The 16,766-nt window shown below is 40.5% G+C and overlaps 1 protein-coding gene across 5 annotated transcripts in view; it reads right to left on the reverse strand.

Annotated features, from left to right (window-relative positions):
• Positions 1 to 16,766, reverse strand: part of LOC123774185 (diacylglycerol kinase delta) — a 252,562-nt gene that overhangs the window by 19,981 nt on the left and 215,815 nt on the right. For all 5 annotated transcript variants that reach the window (XM_045768342.2, XM_045768335.2, XM_045768355.2 and 2 more), the window contains 2 exons: positions 13,031 to 13,199; positions 401 to 501 (listed from right to left, as the gene is read on the reverse strand). In XM_045768342.2, coding sequence (XP_045624298.2) covers positions 401 to 501; positions 13,031 to 13,199 — 270 coding nt within the window. The remainder of the gene's footprint in view (positions 1 to 400; positions 502 to 13,030; positions 13,200 to 16,766) is intronic.

Below are 16,766 nucleotides of genomic sequence, written 5' to 3' on the forward strand. Positions count from 1 at the left end.
ATATATGACTCACAAGGGCCTGATATGGATGGAAATGGGTAGAGTTTGCCAAGCAAGCACCAGCCGGCCACTTTAAGATCCCTCCCAGAAAAAGTTATTGAGGATGAATATATTTAGGCAAGTGGTCAAGGCCAGAAATGAGAATAGAGAACTGTACAAGAAATGAGAAGAATATTTACCTGAATTTACCTGAGAGCCAGTGTCTGTCAAGTGGCCTTGACAGGTACAGGAAGCCAGCAGCTTGTCAAAGGTCTCCTCATTGTTCCTGAGGATTTTTCTATCTTGATTTCAATCTTAAACAATTTCTTGGCATATACACTTACATATAAACTGTGACTACAGTGTTTGGAGATGATCATTGACAGAAACAGGAATAAAGAAACATGCTGTATTTACTCACCTAGGAATATTAAGCACAACAATGCCTTGCAGTGATGGTAAAGGAATCCTTTCTCCATCACATTCCAGCTGCACACGCTGATCCAGGTTCTTGTAGGTTTTCTAAACACCAGTAAAAATAAGATTTTGAGTTAGAAGAAAGGCATACTTTTCAGGTTATCATTCATTTGTTCCCTAAGATATGACCTATTGTTCCCAAAGAGCATGATCATGTAGTTAGTCACAAAAACATATTGGTATTAGTGCTACACGAAATATTTCACGTGTCCCTGCATGGTCATGATAGGTGTCACACCAGCAAAGAATTACAAACTTATAGGATTTTATTCTTGCCTCATTGCACATCCAAAACTTTCTGGATTTCATTAGGTAATGTAGTTATTGCAGGACAGTGAGAGAAGAATTAAATATTAATAGTCACATTGGTTTTTTATTATGGGAAAATTGTGAGAAATTTGTGAAAATTTCATGAGATGGGAAAATTGTAAACTTTAGGATGTCTCTGGGGCATAACTACTTTTCCTTATAGGTTACTTTTAAGTGTGTGTGTGTGTGTAGCTTTTGCTTTATATGGATTTACCAGTATGTAACCTCACACAAATTGAAGACTGCCTGTATTCTACAGTAAATTGTGTTTACCAATTAACCCTTAAAGTGCGCTTCACGTCATATGACGTGTTGGAAGTTGTTCCAGTCAACTACGCATCACGTCATATGACGTGTTGGAGTACTACGCAAGATTTAAACGGCCCGCGGATACACGGGGTTCACCACACCTTCATCAGGGCTCTTGTAAACAGACGCCATTTTTAAAAAAAATCGTGGGCCAAACTCCTGGGTGTTATTGGCCTCAGTATTGAGTGAGCAACCAAGCCTGACGCACGCAGCATGAGCTAACAGCACTGCTGTTCAGCTTGTGACTACAGCATCACCTGAAAACGGTCCGTCTAATTACCACAAGCTACACAAGCTTCAGAAAGCTTCCTGGCAATACGTTAGTAATGAATAAATATTATATATTTACTCATTATAATGTTGGTGCTGAATGTACAACACGAAAAAACATAATTTTAATCTGAAAAAGTATCTTTTTATAAAGAAATTAGGCGAAAATAAAAAGCTGGTGACGCCAAATCAAGTCGACGATCCAAGCGTCGGTTAGGTTAGGTTAGGTTAGGATAGGTTAGGATAGGTTAGGTTAGGTTAGGTTAGGTTAGGTCAGCCTAACCTAACATATCATATTTATTCATTACTAACGTATTGCCAGGAAGCTTTCTGAAGCTTGTGTAGCTTGTGGTAGCTTGTGGTAATTAGACGGACCCCCTGAAAATGCCAAAATATACTTGTTCATGCTATTATGTAGCGATGATATTATTACAGAAGACCCCTGACTGATAAAACTGACCAGGGTTCTGATAATAGCAGGATTGTGGTGATATTTAGCGCTGTGCGCCATGGAGGGAGGAGTAATGCTGTGGGAGGGAGGGTGGTGGCGATGTCTTCTGACTGTGTGTGGCCACCTTTTATTGACTGCACTCACCATACCAGCTTAGTGGTTCGCAAGTGTAGATAACACACTTAGTGAACACAAGTGTAGATACTTATATATAACGTGTGTATAGAGGGTATAAACAGCAAGAGAAGGTTGGGAGCCGCCATTTTGGTGAGGGCGGTGGCGTCGTCTGGGGTCCGTCTAATTACCACAAGCTACCACAAGCTTCAGAAAGCTTCAGAAAGCTTCCTGGCAATACGTTAGTAATGAATAAATATGATATGTTAGGTTAGGCTGACCTAACCTAACCTAACCTAACCTAACCTAACTTAACTAAACCAAACCTAACCTAACTTAATTGACGCTTGGATCGTCGACTTGATTTGGCGTCACCAGCTTTTTATTTTCGCCTAATTTCTTTATAAAAAGATACTTTTTCAGATTAAAATTGTGTTTTTTCGTGTTGCACATTCAGCACCAACATTATAATGAGTAAATATATCATATTTATTCATTACTAACGTATTGCCAGGAAGCTTTCTGAAGCTTGTGTAGCTTGTGGTAATTAGACGGACCGGTCGTCTGCATGACGCCACCGTGCAGACGACGGTGTTGTTTACTGGTTACCACGATGGTCTTTGGGCACCATACCAGTTTACTTGTACAAGTATGGTGTATAAAACAGGTAGATATTTATATATAATGTGTGTATATAGCGTAATAACACCACACAGTATTGTTGGAGGAGAATTATTAGTGCGTCTGGCCTTGAGGGCGGGAGCCATCAGCTGACTGTGTGAGGTCCTACGTCTTTGTGCCTTTACTCACCATACAAGCTTAGATGTACAGTTATGGTGAACAAAACATGTAAATACTTATATATAACATCTGTATATAAAAGCAAAAACAGTATGGTGGGTGGAGAATGGTGGCAAGTCAGGTGAGGTGAGGGAGGGAGGGAGTGGCAGCCAGTGGCGGGCTGCCACTGGCACTGCCACTCAGCATGCCAACTTAGTGGTTTGTTATAGTGAACACGAATGTAGATACTTATATATAACGTCTGTATATAGTGAATTATAGCAAAAACAGTATTGTGGGTGGAGAATGTGGGTGAGTCAGATGACTTGAGGGAGGGCGTGAGTGACTGGCTGGTACACGGCGGTCACTCCTTGTTACTTTTTTACTCATAATAGCTACTTAGTGGTTCGTTATAGTGAACAAAACATGCAGATACTTATATATAACCTGTGCTTATAGTGTAATTACCGACAAAGTATTTGTTCACTGATTGATGAACATAATTGCACCTAAATAACATATAACAAAACTGTACCTCTCTCAACCAGTTTAAGATAAAAACTAAACACTACGTAATAAATTCCCTGTAACCTACCTCACTCCTCTATTGTCAACCCATGTCTGTAAATTTTTTTTTTTTTTTTTGTTTAATCACCACTGTTTGTTAACCTATTGTATTTGTGCTGCTTTTTCAGTCATGTTCCCCCTTTTTTTTTTTTATCTTTATTTGTATTTGTTCTCAACACTTTTTATTCTTTATGCTCAATTAGTATTAAGTTCTAGATATTAATGTTTTTCTTGCACGAAACGCATTGCGTAATAGTGGCTTTAGGCATTGTATGTACTAGCTCTATCTATATATCAATCCATTAATGTAACATCACTTGTATGTATGTATGTACCTTACCTGAATAAACATATTTATATTTATTTATTTATATTTATTTATTTATTTATAATTGAATCAACAATATGCACACCATATTTTTGAGTACAGCAATGATTCACTCATTTTATTATATAAATATATCAAACTACACACTATTGAATAATATTACAGCAAAAAAACTATGAAAAATCAATCAGAGACATTGAAATAATTCGGTAATTATCTCTTTGTGGCAACTCCGGCCTGACAGCTGGCGAGCAACAGACCGCCTGGGACGCATGCCGAGTCAGCGCCTATTTTTTGCCAAACTTCCCCGCCCTATAGCGGGCAATATATGCCACTTACGATTTTTTTATTATTTTTCCCATGATCAGTGAACACAAATTAACAGGTTAGGAAGAAAAAATAATTTTTTTTTTCAAAATTACATGCGCCTGTGGGGAAGACAGGATATTATACCCCTAGCATGTTAAGGGTTAATTATCACTGGAGAATGAGATCTAGCTCTTTAAGCTCTGCATCCTAGCTTATTATACCTTCCACACCAAGTGGCCAAGGAGAAGGAAAAAATAGAAGAAGCAGTAAAGGAAGTCAAACACTGCAGCAACCAAGATAAAACAAACATTAGGCTAGAAGTGAGGAAAGAATTGGCATCTAACCCGAAGTTGGTGCAAAACACAGTTGATCGGAGTAAGTCCCTGATCATTTTTGGCTGCAAAGAAAAGGCGATAACATCTAGGTCAGAAAGAGCTGTAGAAGAAGCTAAAGTAGTAGATAAAATTGTTGGCCTCGTGGAAGGTCTTACAAACAGAGAGAATGTGTGCGACTACAGGAGAATAGGCAGGTACGTAAAAGGGAAAGATCGACCTTTGAGGATCACCCTAAACGGTGCCAAACAGATGGAAGAAGTACTAAGGAATGCTAGAAAATTGCAAAGGGATGAGGATGGGAAAGGGTGGTCGTTAAGACGAGATCTTTCAAAAGAAGACAGAGAGAAGCTGAAACTGAACCTCGCCGAGGCAAAACATTTAAATGAGAGCAGGAATGAAGAAGAAATAAATTCTTTTTTCTACAAAGTGATAGGGGTAGGCAAACCAGTAAAGTGGTACATAAAGGCAAACCAACAAAATCAATAGAGAGAGGGGGAGTGAAGAATAAGGAGAGGGGGAACAAGTTCCTGAAGATTGCATACACCAACATAGATGGAGTGAGATCGAAGATACTGGAGTTAAGTGATGTAATACAGCTGCAGACACCAGACATTGTTGCACTCACGGAGACAAAACTTGAAGATGTAATTTTAAATGAGGTCATATTCCCAAGGGGCTACTCAATTTGGAGACGGGACAGAAAAATTAGGAAAGGCGGTGGCGTTGCTGTGCTGGTAAAAGAACACCTAAAGGTGAAGGAAATAATGACTGCCAATCCACAAGAAGTTGACATAATAGCACTAGAGATCTGCTATGAGGATGATAAACTAATGATGATAAATGCATATAGTCCACCGCCAAGCAGCACATGGTCAAAGGAGGAGCTAGATAGTAAACGTGAAGGTCTTATAACAATAATGAGAGAGATTATAGCGGGAGCGGATAACGATAGATCACGACTGTTGATAGTCGGTGACTTCAACTTGAAATCCATAGACTGGGAAGCATATGAAGCTAAAACAGAAGATTTTTGGACCTGTAAATTTGTAGACCTCATCCTGGAAACATTCTTGTATCAACATGTTAAACAAGCTACGAGGATGAGGGAAGGGGACGTTCCCTCCATGCTAGATTTGATATTTACCAGGAAGGAGGAAGAGATATTTGACATTCAGTACCTTCCTCCCTTGGGTAAAAGTGACCATGTCTTTTTGGGAATAAAGTATGCAATGCATTATAAGCTGGAAGAAAATAAGGAGGTTGAAGCAGTTGAAAAACCAGACTTCAGGAGAGGACATTATGGTGACCTTAGAAATTTTTTTAGTGAGTATAATTGGACAGACTTGATGCTAGGCAAGGAAGTGAATGAGATGTATGGCAAGTTTTGTGAAATATATGATAAAGGCACAAAAAAATTTATACCAAAACAGAGATGCAGAACTAGGAAACAGGATTGGTTCAATAGAAATTGCGAGAGGGCTAGAGACCGAAAGACACAAAAATGGAATCAATACAGGAAGAGGTCGAACCCCCAAACATACCAGCGATACAAAGATGCGAGAAACAACTACACAGCAGTGAGGAGAGAGGCAGAAAGAAATTTTGAAAAAGGGATTGCGGACAAATGTAAAACAGAACCAGGTCTATTCTATAAATTCATAAACAACAAATTGCAGGTAAAGGATAATATTCAGAGGTTGAAAATGGGAAATAGATTCACGGAAGATGAAAAGGAAATGTGTGAAACACTAAACGAAAAGTTCCAAAGTGTGTTTGTACAAAATGAAATCTTTAGGGAACCAGATACAATAAGAATTCCAGAGAACAACATAGAACACATAGAGGTGTCTAGAGACGAAGTGGAAAAAATGCTCAAGGAGCTCGGTAAGAACAAAGCAGCTGGCCCAGATGGCGTTTCACCATGGGTTCTGAGAGAATGTGCATCTGAGCTCAGCATTCCACTTCACCTGATCTTTCAGGCATCCCTGTGTACAGGAATCGTAGCAGACGGGTGGAAACAGGCTAACATAGTTCCAATCTACAAAAGTGGCAGCAGGGAAGACCCCCTCAATTATAGACCTGTATCATTGACAAGTGTAATAGTGAAAGTATTGGAAAAACTAATCAAAACTAAATGGGTAGAACACCTAGAGAGAAATGATATAATATCAGACAGACAGTATGGTTTTCGATCTGGAAGATCCTGTGTATCGAATTTACTCAGTTTCTATGATCGAGCCACAGAGATATTACAGGAAAGAGATGGTTGGGTTGACTGCATCTATCTGGACCTAAAAAAGGCTTTCGACAGAGTTCCACATAAGAGGTTGTTCTGGAAACTGGAAAATATTGGAGGGGTGACAGGTAAGCTTCTATCATGGATGAAAAATTTTCTGACTGATAGAAAAATGAGGGCAGTAATCAGAGGCAATGTATCGGAATGGAGAAATGTCACAAGTGGAGTACCACAGGGTTCAGTTCTTGCACCAGTGATGTTTATTGTGTACATAAATGATCTACCAGTTGGTATACAGAATTATATGAACATGTTTGCTGATGATGCTAAGATAATAGGAAGGATAAGGAATTTAGATGACTGTCATGCCCTTCAAGAAGACCTGGACAAAATAAGTACAGTGGTACCTCGCATAACGAATTTAATCCATTCCATGTTCGTCATGTGAAACGGACGTCATACAAAACGAGTGTCCCCCATGTAACCAGTGTGATGCACTGTGTTTATTGTGAAATATCCCCAGTGTGCATGACATCAAATGTTCCCCAAAATATAATTTTTCTTTGTAAAATGATAAATTACCGTCCCTGAACATGTCTATGTAAAAATAATTACCAAATTCCACTTACTTTGGTTGTGAGGGCGTGGATAAGGTGCGCTGTGACGTCATCAGGGGCTGGTCGCCCGTGTGTGAAGCTCCCGGACATGGTCGCGCAGGCCATTCAAGCACCGCGTGTTGCCACAAATATATTTTCAAATATTTTTTCTATGCATTTCCAATGCGGTTTTATTTGTTTCTTTTATAGTATATGATGCATATTTGTGACCTTTACAATATGTATACAGTAGAATGTTCATAATTTTCCATGAAACTGTGATACATGTGTCAGTAATGTGTCCACAATAAATGTTTATTGTCACAATATTACGTGGTAAAAATTCACTAAAATTACAATATGTACAGTTTCACACACTATTTACACAGTAACACACTGTATTACACACTCAGTACTTTGGAGGTGTGTAATAGTCAACGAAGTAGTCCATGGTACACAGCGCGGCTTTGCTCTCCTTACACCAGCTACAGATAGATTTTCGTTTCCTGCTTCATCGTTTTGTGTGCTTGCAAATAACGCACTCGCGTGCACCCTTGGCTTTAGTACTTGTAGGTGGTATGTAGCCAAGCTTGTAAAGCATAAAGTAGTATTGAAACGATTATAGGAAAAACTCAATTTGTAAGGTAGTCTTGAAAAGATCGCTATGTAAGGTCCCACACAGGAAGAGATTCAGCTAGCCTCAAAGAGTGTCCATCAGTCAGGAAGAGATTCAGCTAGCCTCAAAGAGTGTCCATCAGTCAGGAAGAGATTCAGCTAGCCTCAAAGAGTGTCCATCAGTCAGGAAGAGATTCAGGTATTCTTGAAAATATCAATGAACACCACCACCATGGAAGCTGCTAACACTTCATTTATGCTACTTGTATCAGATGCATCATCACTGAACGCAGAAAACGATTCATCTATGTATCATCTATATACATTAGAGATGGCAAGGGTGGGGCTCAGAGCTACACCTGGATACGCTCGCTGTATCATCCTCATAGGTGCTGTATCACTGGCATCCGACCGTTGTGTTAAGCCCTTATTGCGCCTAGCTTCACCAATGTTATGACCCTTATGTTCTTCAAACAATAGGGTCTGAATTGCACTGACTGAGCACAGTCTTTCAACACCGTGTGGGACAGGTGTTTGAGAGCCAGAGGCACGTGTGCCACAAATGGTTGCTCACGCAGTACTAACCCAGCCAGCAGCCCTTGTCTTTCATATTCGTTATAGCAAAAGGTTCGTTCAGTGTTTGTTCAGATTCAGATTCAGATTCAGATGTTTATTCAGGTAAGGTATATACATACAAGTGATGTTACATTAATGGATTGATATATAGATAGAGCTAGTACATACAATGCCTAAAGCCACTATTACGCAATGCGTTTCGGGTAAGAAAAACATTAATATCTAGAACTTAATACTAATTGAGCATAAAGAATAAAAGATGTTGAGAACAAATACAAATAAAGATAAAAAAAAAGGGGGAACATGACTGAAAAAGCAGCACAAATACAATAGGTTGACAAACAGTGTTGATTAAAAAAAAAAAAAAAAAAAATAACAGACATGGGTTGACAATAGAGGAGTGAGGTAGATTACAGGGAATTTATTAGGTAGTGTTTAGTTTTTATCTTAAACTGGTTGAGAGAGGTACAGTCTTTAACATGGTTGGGAAGGTCATTCCACATTCTGGGCCCCTTGATTTGCAGAGCATTTCTAGTTTGATTAAGACGTACTCTAGGAATATCAAAACTGTATTTATTTCTGGTGTGGTGCTCATGGGTTCTGTTACAACCTTCTATGAAGCTTTTAAGATCAGGACTGGCATTATAGTTCAGCGTTTTATATATGTATAATACACATGAGAGAATGTGCAGTGACTTAATATCTAACATATTAAGAGATTTGAGTAGGGGTACCGAGTGATGTCTGGGGCCAGAGTTGGATATTGTTCTAATAGCTGCTTTGTGTTGGGTAATTAGAGGACGTAAGTGATTTTGGGTAGTAGAACCCCAAGCACAAATACCATAGTTGAGATAAGGATAGATAAGGGAGTAATAGAGAGTCACCAGGGCAGGGCGTGGTACATAATATCTGATCTTAGAAAGAATGCCCACAGTTTTTGAAACTTTTTTTGATATATTTAGAATGTGTCCCTGGAAATTCAGCTTGTGGTCAATGAGAATGCCAAGGAATTTGCCATCTAATTTGTTACAAATTTGGGTATTGTTTATTTTGAGATTTATAAGACTAGAGGATTTATTGCCAAACAGAATATAGAAGGTTTTGTCAATGTTAAGGGTGAGTTTGTTGGCAGTTAGCCAAAGATGGACTTTATTTAGCTCAGTATTTACTGTGGCATTTAGAGCAAGAGGGTCAGGACTGGAGTAAATGAAGGTTGTGTCGTCAGCAAATAGAATTGGTTTGAGGTGTTGGGAGGCATTTGGAAGGTCATTAATGTAGATGAGAAAGAGGAGAGGGCCAAGTATGCTGCCCTGAGGAACACCAATGTTGATGGGTAGGGTGGGAGAAATTGTATTATTCACAGAAACATATTGGAGCCTGTCAGTAAGGTAGGACTCGAGGTATTGTAGGGAGTGTCCTCTGACTCCATAATGATGTAATTTAAGAAGAAGGTTATGGTGGTTGACAGTATCAAAAGCTTTACGCAGGTCCACAAATAACCCAACAGGGAACTCCTTTTTATCAAGAGCTGTATGAATCGAGTTAAGCATACTAATAAGTGCATCGTTAGTGCTTTTTTTGGGTCTGAAGCCATATTGGCAAGGGCTAAGTATATTGAGTTTGGCTAGATATGAGTAAAGCTGCTTGTATATAAGTTTTTGAAAAATTTTTGACAAGTTTGGCAGGATTGATATAGGTCTGTAGTTGTTAACATCTGTGGGGTCACCACATTTGTGGACAGGCGTTACTCTCAACAGCCTACTTGTTGGGTAGGCTGCTCCATGATGACAATCTTTCTTTGTTTCAAATGTGTTCCATTTGTTTTGTATTTGTCACTTACGTCTCAATAATGGAGCAGCCTACCCGACAAACACTGAACGAACCTTTATGACATTTGTCCATTTTTCAAATTGTTTCAACAGTTCTTTTATTTTTCGTTTTTTTTTTTTTTTTTTAAGAAACATGGAGCAGCCGACCTGTAGACCACCGAACGAACCTTTTTGACATTTGTACTGATTTTCAAAATTCTTCATTTTTTTTTATTATTTACGTTTTTTGTATGTAAGAAACATGGAGCAGCCTACCTGCCGACCACCGAACAAACCTTTTGCTATAAGACAAATGAAAAATAAATATTGAACACATTTGAAGAAAGGAAAATGTCATAATGGTTTATTCAGTGTATGTAAGGTAGGCTTCTCCATTATTGAGATGTAAATGACAAATAAAAAACAAATGGAACACATTTGAAACAAAGAAAGATTGTTATAATGGAGCAGCCTACCTGCCGAACACCGATCGAACCTTTTTGACATTTGTTGTATATCAGACATTTCATTTATTTTTTCCTACAAAAACGTCAATGCTTTGCAACATCTCAGCAGTCACCCTTTTATATCCCAGCATCATTAGCATCTTTAAACAAGAACAACATAATTTATGTGCATCGTCGGAGGCGTCTAAGAATGTGCAAGAAGCAGCGTGACCCCACCATGTGGTGTTGACGTTACTCAAACCAGCGTTCGTCATACGGGACAATTTGACGCCGATCGGGCCGTTCGTTACCCAAAATATTCGTCTTTTGGGGCAATCGTTATGCGAGGTACCACTGTATATGGAGCACCACTTGGCAAATGGAATTTAATGTTAATAAATGTCATGTTATGGAATGTGGAATAGGAGAACATAGACCCCACACAACCTATATATTATGTGAGAAATCTTTAAAGAATTCTGATAAAGAAAGAGATCTAGGAGTGGTTCTAGATAGAAAACTATCACCTGAGGACCACATAAAGAATATTGTGCAAGGAGCCTATGCTATGCTTTCTAACTTCAGAATTGCATTTAAATACATGGATGGCGATATACTAAAGAAATTGTTCATGACTTTTGTTAGGCCAAAGCTAGAATATGCAGCTGTTGTGTGGTGCCCATATCTTAAGAAGCACATCAACAAACTGGAAAAGGTGCAAAGACATGCTACTAAGTGGCTCCCAGAACTGAAGGGCAAGAGCTACGAGGAGAGGTTAGAAGCATTAAATATGCCAAAACTAGAAGACAGAAGAAAAAGAGGTGATATGATCACTACATACAAAATAGTAACAGGAATTGATAAAATCGACAGGGAAGACTTCCTGAGACCTGGAATTTCAAGAACAAGAGGTCATAGATTTAAACTAGCTAAACACAGATGCCGAAGAAATATAAGAAAATTCACCTTCGCAAATAGAGTGGTAGACGGTTGGAACAAGTTAAGTGAGAAGGTGGTGGAGGCCAAGACCGTCAGTAGTTTCAAAGCGTTATATGACAAAGAGTGCTGGGAAGACGGGACACCACGAGCGTAGCTCTCATCCTGTAACTACACTTAGGTAATTACTTAGGTAATTACACATTTTAAATCTTTTTGACTTTCAAGTTTTGTGTCAAATCAGTTCTTGAAATTCTGGATTAAAGGGGCTTCCATGATCAATTCTCACAGTTCATTCCATTTGATGACTACCAATACAAGGTACAAGTACTTCCTTACATTTACAAGACGTTTCATTTATAGCTTCAACTGATGTAATTTTGTCCTATTTTCTCTCAACTTAAAGAATCGTTTTTGTCCGCTTTGTTTAATCATCTCTCACGAGTAACATAATAGACATTGGAATGCTGGATTGTTTGAAACATAGGTTAAACATACTGTACATGAATGAGTTTGGGTAGATATAAATAGGGGCTGACTCATATGGGCCAATAAGCCTTTAGCAGTTCCATTTATTCTTACATTCTTATGCATCTTATAAGTAGGGACCATTACACATCTTTAAGTAGGGACCATGTTCTCTCTCTCTGCTACTTCTCTCCTGAAGAGTTGTGAGATCAAGTTTCCTTTTCTTCTTGTTACTTTGTTCTCAGCTCTGGCACTGTAATAGTCCTGTTTATAGAAGAATAGTCTTCTTCTGTTCTTATGAGATGTGGATTCCATGTTGCTCTTACATACTTTAGTAATTGCCTCACATGGATTGTATATATAGTCTTGAAATCATACTTATATAGATTTTAAATGCAATTCTTAAAAAGCTACACATGGATGTTTTCAAGATTATACTGAACATGGATTATGAGACCATTACAAGATTATGCAGCAGAAAGTATTGGAATCCAATATACTGAACATTAAGATAGAATTGTGTCTTTGGACATCAGGTTGTATAATCAAACAGAGGTGACAGAGCACTGCACCACAGAGAATTTTTAAGCATTCCTTCATGACCCACTAGGGAAACTAAACAATACAACCAGGACTATTTTTCTATTTTTCAGTTAAAATGAACATAAGTTTTCAATCTGAATCTTTATTTCTTGTGTATTGTGGGTCATTATACATCTTGTATAATGTGTGGAATATTGTGTGTTCTAGGGCACATTGCATTATAGTTCAGGGAATTCATGCATGGGAGACCAGCCGAATACCTCTGCAAAGAGTTAAGCTATAAGAACAAGGTAACTGCAGAAGGCCTATTGGTCCATACGAGGCAGCTCCTATTTATAACCACCTAATCCCACTCATATACATGTCCAACCCACGATATGGGTTGGACATACTTCCTATTCTATGCTATGGGTTGGACATGCTATTCTATTCTATGCAAGAACTATGCTTCCAAATAGTTCATTCGAGTGAGATTCCAGCATTAAACTAAGCATATAATGTAATATAATGTGAAAAATGTAACTATGAATTAAACAAAATATTCAGTCATTGTATATAAAAAAACATACTATACATACACACAGCCATTCCTTGGAAGCTAGAACACCATACCACATGAAGTTCTTGGTTCTTGAGCGACATTTTTCAGGATGTTCTTCTCTTTTGTTGTGAAAATCTAGTGTGATCTTAGCATCGATACCAATGCCAAAGTAGTTGTTCATAGTGCACCGTTCATCATATCCATCTCTGAAAGCAAATTAAAAACCAGCGTTGAATGTACTGAAACCCCATTTTCTGGATAAAGCCCAGGAGGCTTCCTGGAGCTATTGGACTGATATTAGCTAATATTAGTTCGGGGCTTCAGTCATATGGAGTTGTCATGACTAATGGAGACCACTAGCTAGGGACATGGTCCCCTCAGAGGCACAGGGAGCAATAAGAACACAAGAATAAAGGTAACTGCAGAAGGCTTATTGGCCCATATGAGGCAGCTCCTATTCATAACCACCCAATTCCACTCATATATATGTCCAACCCATGTATGAAACAATCAAGGGACCGCACCTCCACCACGTTATGGTGGTAATTGATTCCACAAATCAACAACCCTGTTACTGAACCAGTATTTACCCAGGTCTTTCCTAAATCTAAACTTATCCAATTTATACCCATTGTTGTGTTCTGTCTTGTAATGATACTTTTAATACCCTATTAATATTCACCTTTGTTATGCCCATTCATCCACTTATACACCTCTATCATGGCACCCTTAATTCTTCGCTTTTCCAGAGAATGTAATTTAAGATTTGTTGATCTTTCTTCATATGACAGGTTTCTATTTTGGAGGATTAACTTTGTCATCCTACGCTGGACGCGTTCTAGTGAATATATATCCATTATATAGTACGGGACAAAAACTGAACTGCATAATCATAATGGGGCCTAACCAGACCAAGATATAGCTGAAGAACAACACCAGGTGTCTTATATTAACGCTTCGATTAATAAATCCCAGTGTCCTATTTGCCTTACTACGAACATTTATGCATTGATTTTGGGGTTTTAAATTCTTACTAATCATAACTCCCAGATCCCTTTCGCAATCCGACTTCGCAATCTCAACACCATCTAGCTCGTATCTTGTAACTATATCATCATCATTACCTAGCCTTAAAACCTTACATTTGTCAGCATTAAACTGCATCTGCCAATTTTTTTATCCATTCAAAACCGTATTTAGATAGTCTTGAAGTGATAGAGAATCTTTTTCTGTGTTTATTTCCCCTCCCAATTTTTATATCATCTGTAAATTTGCAAATACTGCTGCTCAAACCTGAATCTAAATCATTTATATATATATTATGAATGAATAACAGAGGTCCCAAGACAGAGCCTTGAGGCACTCCACTTACATTTTCCCACTCTGACTTAACCCCATTTATACTCACTTATTTTTTTATACTCGAAAAAAAATAAGTGAGTATAATAGTGATTTCGTACCCCCGAAACCGCCCGAGTCTCGGCCCCAACTAAACCCCGCCCCGCCCCCGAAACCCCCAGATGGTCCGGAGCCGGGAACAGGGAGGGAAAGGGGTGAACAGCACCTAACCAAAACAGGGCAGCCTCGGGGCCTCCGAGTGGGAAACCAACCTAGCGCGTTGCAGCAACCTAACCTAGATTGCAACACGAATGTCGCCTGTAGTCTGAACGGTAATAACATCAGGAGAGTACTGGAGAACAAGCAGAGAATACCTCTTGCAAGACTCCGGTTAAAGGTGTCAGTGACCCAACAGGCAACATGACGGAGGTAAAGTGGCGATTGTCACCTGGAGACAAGGGCACAGCAACCAACGAACCCGCACAAGACGGGTTGGAACCCGCAAGACACATTCAATGGTCCACCGAGCCCAGACAGGGGTTTCCAGGGCCCGTAGGCTGACTGCTACAGGAAGCCCGGGCAAGGTGTTGCTAACCGGGTAAAACCCAAAGCTAACAAGGGGGTAGAGGACAACACTGAAAACCCCTGCGACATGTACAATCACGTGGGCCTAGCAGAGGGCCACCAAACACTACCAGTGGAACTATAGCCACACTAGGCAGACCCCCACCAGGCAAATGAAAATTAAAAAAGAAAAACCTCACAAAAGTACAACGTCCTCAGAAGCAACAAGAACCGATTGCCACTTAGGTGGCAGGTCGCGCAACACCTTGACACCCTAACCAGCACAATACCAGTCCCTACCGAAGGCCAAACAAGGGCCCCAAGTCCCAGCTGTCACCAAGGGTGAGGCAAATGCCGAGCAGCAAGAACCTCTACGAGAATCGCTCCCGAACGTCCCAGGGAAGATAACCCTGTCACGCAGGGGCAGTACTCACAGGGTGCTAAGGGAAGGAAGCCCCTAAGCGCATGCAGCCTCGGTACTGATGAGGAACACCTGGCCACCGCACAACACAACACACGGCAGTGAAGGCCACTAAAGGCAAACACCGCCTAGGAAATTGAGGCCAGAGAAGCGTCTATCCCTTTTGACATTAGCTTACGAACTGATGCTAGGCAGCTAGTGCGGTGAGGTCCGCGGCGGGGAGGGCTGCGCAGACGATCGGCGCGGCAGTAAAGTGTGATGTGTGCTTGTTTGTTTGGGATTGTAGGGAATTTCTACCTCTCTGTTCGGTTTTCTGTTTTAGCTTTTACCATGTGGGGTTTGTTTTGTTATGCCTACCTTTCTGGGTGCCTAACCCCAGTTGATGGCAGATAAGGAAAACCCCAACCACAAGGGGGTTTTCCAGGGCCATTTCTCCCTGAAACTTCTCTGAAGGGGCCAGGTTCTGGTTCTGGTCCCTGGTAGGTCTGAACTCCTTAGCTAATGTCCTGGTCTAATATAACATACATCAGCCCGATAAGCTCCAGGGAGCTATAGGGGCTCCCCACAGAAAAATGAGGGATAATAGGCATGGGAGCAAGCAGAGCAAACAGCCAAGGACACCAGGCCCAAAACCGAGGGCCCAGACCCAACCATAGACAGAAAAAACAAAATTGGGTGAAAAACCAACACCAAAGCATTCCCAGAGGAACAGAAGAAGTGCAGAATGCCCTAGAAGAAAGAACACAACAGAGAAATGGCAACAGGAGAATAAAACTCCTAACGGAGGTGAAAAAACGCACCCAAAATGCGAGCGCACACTCCCAGGCACATGTCAACAAACAAACTGCAGCGACCCTGCAGAAAAGAAAATGGCCACCAAAACAAAAGGAGACACGGCTGACATAAGAGAGCCGAAATCACGCCAGCAAATGTGGGAAATTAAAGCAGACGAGATGAGGGACGAAAAAAAACCCTCCCTGCCCAGAAGGCACAAAGCCCAAGCAGGGGCCAGCAGCCCCTAGAACTGTTAGTGGGTTCCTCCCCCCCCCCCAGCCCCGGGAACCAGCAATAGAGGTCCTGGGGCAGAGCCGTTCTCCAAGCCCTGAAGAAAAGGCAGAGTCCACAGGAAAGGCAGCAAAGAAGGGGGCTGCTGGTAGAGCCCAGAAGCCTTGGCAGGAGGAGCTGGCTCGAATGCCTCCGTCTCCAACCCGATTGGGGCAGCCCACGAAGATGCTGAGTCTCATCACCAACTAAACCCAGCCCCGACCCCGATTTCGGAGCCAGGAATGGAGGGGGTGGGGGGGGGAGAAAAGCGAACGTCTCACCAAAACATTAGGTAGCGTCGGGGCAACTGGGTGGACAGCCAATCTAGCGCATTGCAGCAACCTAGCCTAGCATGCAATGCGGATGCCACCTGTACTCGCAAATCAAAGTTATCAGAATGGGTAAC

The sequence above is a fragment of the Procambarus clarkii genome, chromosome 10 (genome assembly GCF_040958095.1).
Source record: "Procambarus clarkii isolate CNS0578487 chromosome 10, FALCON_Pclarkii_2.0, whole genome shotgun sequence".
In the NCBI taxonomy this organism is placed as follows: domain Eukaryota; kingdom Metazoa; phylum Arthropoda; class Malacostraca; order Decapoda; family Cambaridae; genus Procambarus; species Procambarus clarkii.